Source organism: Trematomus bernacchii, unplaced genomic scaffold (assembly GCF_902827165.1).
Source record: "Trematomus bernacchii unplaced genomic scaffold, fTreBer1.1, whole genome shotgun sequence".
In the NCBI taxonomy this organism is placed as follows: Eukaryota; Metazoa; Chordata; class Actinopteri; order Perciformes; family Nototheniidae; genus Trematomus; species Trematomus bernacchii.
Window position 1 is genome coordinate 1,049,324 of NW_022987589.1, and position 6,000 is coordinate 1,055,323.

At 42.3% G+C, this 6,000-nt stretch overlaps 1 protein-coding gene across 1 annotated transcript in view; it reads left to right on the forward strand.

The window, feature by feature from the left end:
• sos2 (son of sevenless homolog 2 (Drosophila)) overlaps nucleotides 1-4,745 on the forward strand; it is a 63,462-nt gene extending 58,717 nt beyond the window's left edge. The window contains 4 exon segments of the mRNA XM_034129006.1: nucleotides 656-683; nucleotides 686-871; nucleotides 874-1,124; nucleotides 1,126-4,745. Of these exon segments, the coding sequence (XP_033984897.1) occupies nucleotides 656-683; nucleotides 686-871; nucleotides 874-1,124; nucleotides 1,126-1,173 (513 nt within the window). The 3' untranslated portion in view covers nucleotides 1,174-4,745.
• The last annotated feature ends 1,255 nt before the right edge of the window (nucleotides 4,746-6,000 follow it).

Below are 6,000 nucleotides of genomic sequence, written 5' to 3' on the forward strand. Positions count from 1 at the left end.
CTATTGACACGTGCTAATTTCCTTCCCTGTATGAAGGACTACATTTAAAACTCAAGTGTGACATCTCACTGCAGATTTTAATAGATAAATAAGGAGTTTAAACTTAGCCAAAAGTGACCATATTTGTATGAGAGTGTTGACCTGTGAAAGGGCAAGGTGGTGCATCCATAAAGCATTTTATATTGGGATGCAAATACTGGTGAGTAGGAAAACAGCGTGGCACTATCATTGACTAATTGAACATCATGCTGTGTTGAAGAAGACTTGAAACTGGAGATTGAGACCACAAACTCATCAGGGAAATGTTTACTGAGAGAGAAGTAGGAACATTTTCTCACAGACTTCTATACAATCAACCAGTCGAGTCGCCCCCTGCTGGATATTTGAGAAAATGCACCCTTAAGACACTTCTTCACTCGCCTTGCAACTAGGGAACCCCATTATGGCTGTTCTGTCTGCTGTACACTATAATAATAATAATAATAATAATAATACATGACACTTATATAGCGCTTTTCTAAAAACTGTCAAAACGCTTTGACAGAGAATACAACAAAATGAAGAAAATACATAAAGTGACAAACAAAAAACGACACTAACCGTCCATATCCGGGTCTTTTTGTTTTATTAATATTTTCTCTTCCTTGTGTCTCAGATGAGCTCCAGGTCCGACAGTCCTCCAGCGATCCCCCCCGGCTGCCCCCCCCGCCTCGGATCCAGCCCCGGACCCCGCTCTACAACGGCCCCCCGATGGACGGCCCGCTGCCCAGCCCCCCCCCACCGCCGCCCCGCGACCCTGAGCCCGACACGCCCCCTCCGGTTCCTCAGCGACCCCCGGAGATCTTCATCAACTACCCGGTGAACATGCAGCCCTCCCAGTGGGCCGCTATCACTGGGACTTTGGCTCCGCCCCCTGCTCCCCAACACCCCCCCAGCACGCCTGTCGCCCCGCGTCCCTCGCCCGCAGCTGCCCGCTCAGCGCCAGTCATAACAGCCTCTACCCGCTGCCATCACCGCCCCACCCGGTTGCCAGAAGCCCACGCTTGCCCCCCCGCCACAACTGCAACCCCCAGCTGCCCAAACTCCCACCAAAGACTTACAAGAGGGAGCTGCTGCTGCCCCCCCCCTCCTCAGCTGCAGGGCCTCTCGCTGGTGGAGAACACCGACGAATGAAAATGAAAACACACACACGCTGAGAGGGAACACACACACACTCTGAGAGGGAACACCCACACACACAACTAAATGATCCCCTGTTTATCAGTCACTGGCACCGTGTTAGCGTTGTTAAAGTCTTGAAGAAACTTTATTGATCTCTCAGGCCTCCACGGTGAACAAAGAATCATAAAAAACGTAGAAAAGTGTTTATGAATGGAAGTAACAGCCTTATTATTTAAAGCAGTGTCAAATTCGTGCAGGCGTGCTACTCTCAATGAGTGTTGCAATGACTTTACAAAAAAGGTTACATGGTGCATACACGGACAGATCTCTCCACACAGAATCATGATCTTGTGTTTCCTACAGATGTATTTTTAACGCTTCGATCAAAGCCATTTTAGTGGAAAGACTAGATTGTTCATTAATAGATAAAAGAAGTGTATTTATCATGAACAGATCTGTGAAACTGAGGGTCTGCACACACAATCATGCTAAAGATCCAATTTAAATCTCGTGCTTACCAGAAATTGTGCACTTAGATTTATTTTGTTCATGCTGAGAGACTTATGGACTAGCTATAGGTAAGACCACACCGATGTAATGCGATGAGAGACCAGATATATTCTTAGATTTTGAAGGCTGCATTTACAATATAACAGATATTTTATTGATTAAATTAATGAAAAACTGGTGTTAAATATTTTGAAAGCATCAAAAATCAACCCTTCATTTCGTTTGAGCATCGATTTGATGCATATTGATCAAAAATATTGAGATGTTTGACTTCCTCTCCATGGTCTCAGCCCTATAAGAGACATTATAGTTGACTAAGAACGAAAACGACAAATAATTCGTGTAAAATTCTTGATTTATTTTATCCGTTTTTTTTATTCTTCGTTTATCAAGGAGGCTTGCGAGAAATAAAACCGTCTTTTCTCCAGGAAGGTAACACAGTGTGAGTTTCTGATAAACAGCTGATCATTTCAAGAATTTCCCTCAACTCCACCCGCCTGAATCAAACTCCCCCCCCCCCCCTGCGGTGCCTCTCAAGGGATCAGTCGCTCGCCTTCATCATCTTCACCCTCTGTGCCATGAGACACTGGTGTGCCAGCTGGACCAACACCCAGGAGTCTGAAACACTTCCCCCCCCCCCCCCCTCTATGGTCAGTTTGAGTCTTGGAGTGAACCCCGAAATGTTGAGTACCCCAAGGTTTTACGTCAGAAATGTACAGTACGGGTCCCCAGCTCATAGAAACTACCAGATGATAACTTGCATATGTTGGTTTGTGTTAATTAGCATAAATTAGCATATGCAGACAATAGTTCAAACATGACTTGGCAGATTTGGACAGTTTTTAAGTAGTTTCGGGGGTTATTGAGGAAGTTGAGTCCATTTCGGATACAAAATGGCAGTTTTAACAAGACTGGTTATATTTGTATTCTCTATGGGCTGATTTTGAGGAATTTTGGGTCGATTTGGAAGTTTTAGGGGACTCTGGATCATCTGGATTGGACAGATTGCTTATCTGTTTGAAAATGAATTGTCCACAGTGGAGGTAATGATGTTCATCTTGTGCTTTCTATATCCAATGGTCCCAACACATGGTAGTCAGAATCAGCCGAGACCGTACAAATATGGCCTGTTTCTGGTTAAAACTGCCATTTATTTTTATCCTGAAAATGTCAGAAATGGATTCAGCATCCTCAATAACCCCCAAAACCACTCCAAATCTGCCGAGCCATTTTTCAACTATTGTCCACTTAGGCTAATGCTAATGAAAGCAACTTATGCTAATGGTGCTAATTGCTCATCATATGCAGGTTAGCATCCGGCAGTTTCTATGTGCTGGGGACCCGTACTATACATTTCTATCATCAAACGTTGGGGTCCTCAACATTTCTGTGTTCACAATGCTGGCAACTAGACTATCGGGGTGGGGGGGGGCACATAGCCTCAAACGCCATGCTTCATCTCTCCGGTGCGGCGATGTTCCCCCTCTTCCTCCTCCTGACGTAGCTCTTTGCTTTCTCATGTAAGAAAAAAAAACAGTTGCCAAAGTCTTATTTTATGCAGGGGGAAAAGGGATTTTCTTTTTTTTTTAATGTGACATTACAGGAGGCGACACTGAACGCCCCCACCCCCCCCTCTCACTTTACCGTGGATCTGAAATGTAAAACACTGTGACTCTGCAGCCACAAAACGTTGCCTTCAAGGACATCCGGTGAACCCGAGAACACTCCATTTGCACATCGAGTTTGGGCGAATCAGATAAAAATGACATGGGGGGGGGGGGGGGAGGGGCCGCCATGATTGCTTCACACTGTGCCCCCCCCCCCCCCCCTCCCCCCTCTTTAAACAAACTCTTCTTCGTTGGTATTAAGCAGCAGTACTGGGAGCATGCATTAAACCTCCCCCCTCTCTGCGTTAAAAACAACATTTTAAACCTTTTTTTCTCTGCTTGAAAAACATTTGGGAAAGACTGAAATAGCCCCTGCATCACGCTCAGATGTGCCTTTTTATTTTTGTTTTTCTACTTTACAGAAATAAGCAAAATGGTGTTTAAAAAAACAAAAAAAAAGCTAAAAAAATGTCATGTTTAGAACAAAGTTATACACTATGAAATTGTACATGTTTGTGGATACTGTGTATATATAACATGTATACACTAACTAAATAATTTGTATAAAGTGTTTTTCTTTCCTCCCTTTTCATCCGCATCTGTTCAGACGAGTTTAGCCTAATAATCCTGCAGCAGGCAGATAATAAAATACAAATAAAAACCGGTCACTAACAGACAATCTCCTGAGGAAAGCCATGCCCCCCCCTCCCCATTAAAAAAATATATATGATATTAAAATATGCCGAGCACTTAGACGTGTGCTTCACTTTCTACTAATGGCCTTTTTCTCCTTTTCAAACACTTTTTAACGCTCATTAAAACAGGCGGTTTGAATGCAGGTGAACACACACACACACACACACACACACACACACACATACTTGTATTCAGCCTGCAGGTGAAGAATTGGACTTTGTTTCTCGTTTGTTTCCTTCTGATAAAACACACTTTGTGCACTTAGGCTGTACTGTTGTTGAAGAGCCGTGGTTGTTTTTAGGTCCTGTTTGAAAAAAGAAAAAAAAATGCAATGGTCCTATGCAACTGTTCAAACTCGCTTTCTACGTGCATCAGGGCGGAACACACACACACCTGACACACACACACACACACACACACACGAGGACGTCGCAGCAGCATGAGTGGGATTTCAGCGAAAATTCAACAAAAGGAAAACTTGTGCTCTTTCCTCTTCAAAATATAATCCCCTCTCTCATGTTCTGTCCGTGCCCCCCCGCCCCGGCCAGTGTTGACGGGGTTAATTATTTTTCAGATGTTGTCCTTTTTAGTTTTTTTTCCGTGTTTGTTTGTTTTTTTTACTTTAACCCCCAGATTTTCCTCCGGTGGCACTGTAAAAGCTTCATCCAGCAGTCGGTTTATTTCATGGTATGTGGCCTTTTAACTGCTTTGTATTAATGGTCTTGATGAGATTAATAAATCACCCAGTCTTATTTTGTACTGAACTACTCATTTCTCTCCTTGTTTTCTTTTGTTTTTGCTGTAAATTCAGCTTTTTCAAGGTTTTTAAGTTGAAAAAAGTTGAATATTTTGGGAAGTTTCGGGTTATTGTCATATTTTCTGGTGTGTTGGGTTAAAAAAACGTTGCTGCGTTTGTTAGTCGGGGCTAAAACTACCTATTTAATGATCAATTAATCTGTTCAGAATTGTTATTAATTCATTGATCATCTTGAAGTTGATCAAATGTCAACTAATGTCCATCACAATCTCACAGAGCCAAGCTTGCTGTCTTCAAATGTCTGATTTAGTTTGAACAATATTCAAAATACCTAAAATATGTACTTTTAAAGAGTCCCTCTCCTGCTGATGTTCAGGTGTATATCAGTATGTAGTGTCTCTACTTTAAAGAGTCCTCTCCTGCTGATGTTCAGGTGTATATCAGTATGTAGTGTCTTTACTTTAAAGAGTCCTCTCCTGCTGATGTTCAGGTGTATATCAGTATGTAGTGTCTCTACTTTAAAGAGTCCTCTCCTGCTGATGTTCAGGTGTATATCAGTATGTAGTGTCTCTACTTTAAAGAGTCCTCTCCTGCTGATGTTCAGGTGTATATCAGTATGTAATGTCTCTACTTTAAAGAGTCCTCTCCTGCTGATGTTCAGGTGTATATCAGTAAGTAGTGTCTCTACTTTAAAGAGTCCTCTCCTGCTGATGTTCAGGTGTATATCAGTATGTAGTGCCTCTACTTTAAAGAGTCCTCTCCTGCTGATGTTCAGGTGTATATCAGTATGTAGTGTCTCTACTTTAAAGAGTCCTCTCCTGCTGATAAGTCCTCTTGATGAGTTCAGGTGTATATCAGTATGTAGTGTCTCTACTTTAAAGAGTCCTCTCCTGCTGATGTTCAGGTGTATATCAGTATGTAGTGTCTCTACTTTAAAGAGTCCTCTCCTGCTGATGTTCAGGTGTATATCAGTATGTAGTGTCTCTACTTTAAAGAGTCCTCTCCTGCCTGATGTTCAGGTGTATATCAGTATGTAGTGTCTCTACTTTAAAGAGTCCTCTCCTGATGTTCAGGTGTATATCAGTATGTAGTGTCTCTACTTTAAAGAGTCCTCTTCTGCTGATGTTCAGGTGTATATCAGTATGTAGTGTCTAGCCTTTTTTTTAGCCTTTGCAGACCATTTACATGCACTAAAACCTATTTAGCAAACCTTATCAAATGAGTTATAATCTAAAAGTCAATGTACAGTATGTTTCTTAAATCTTTAAA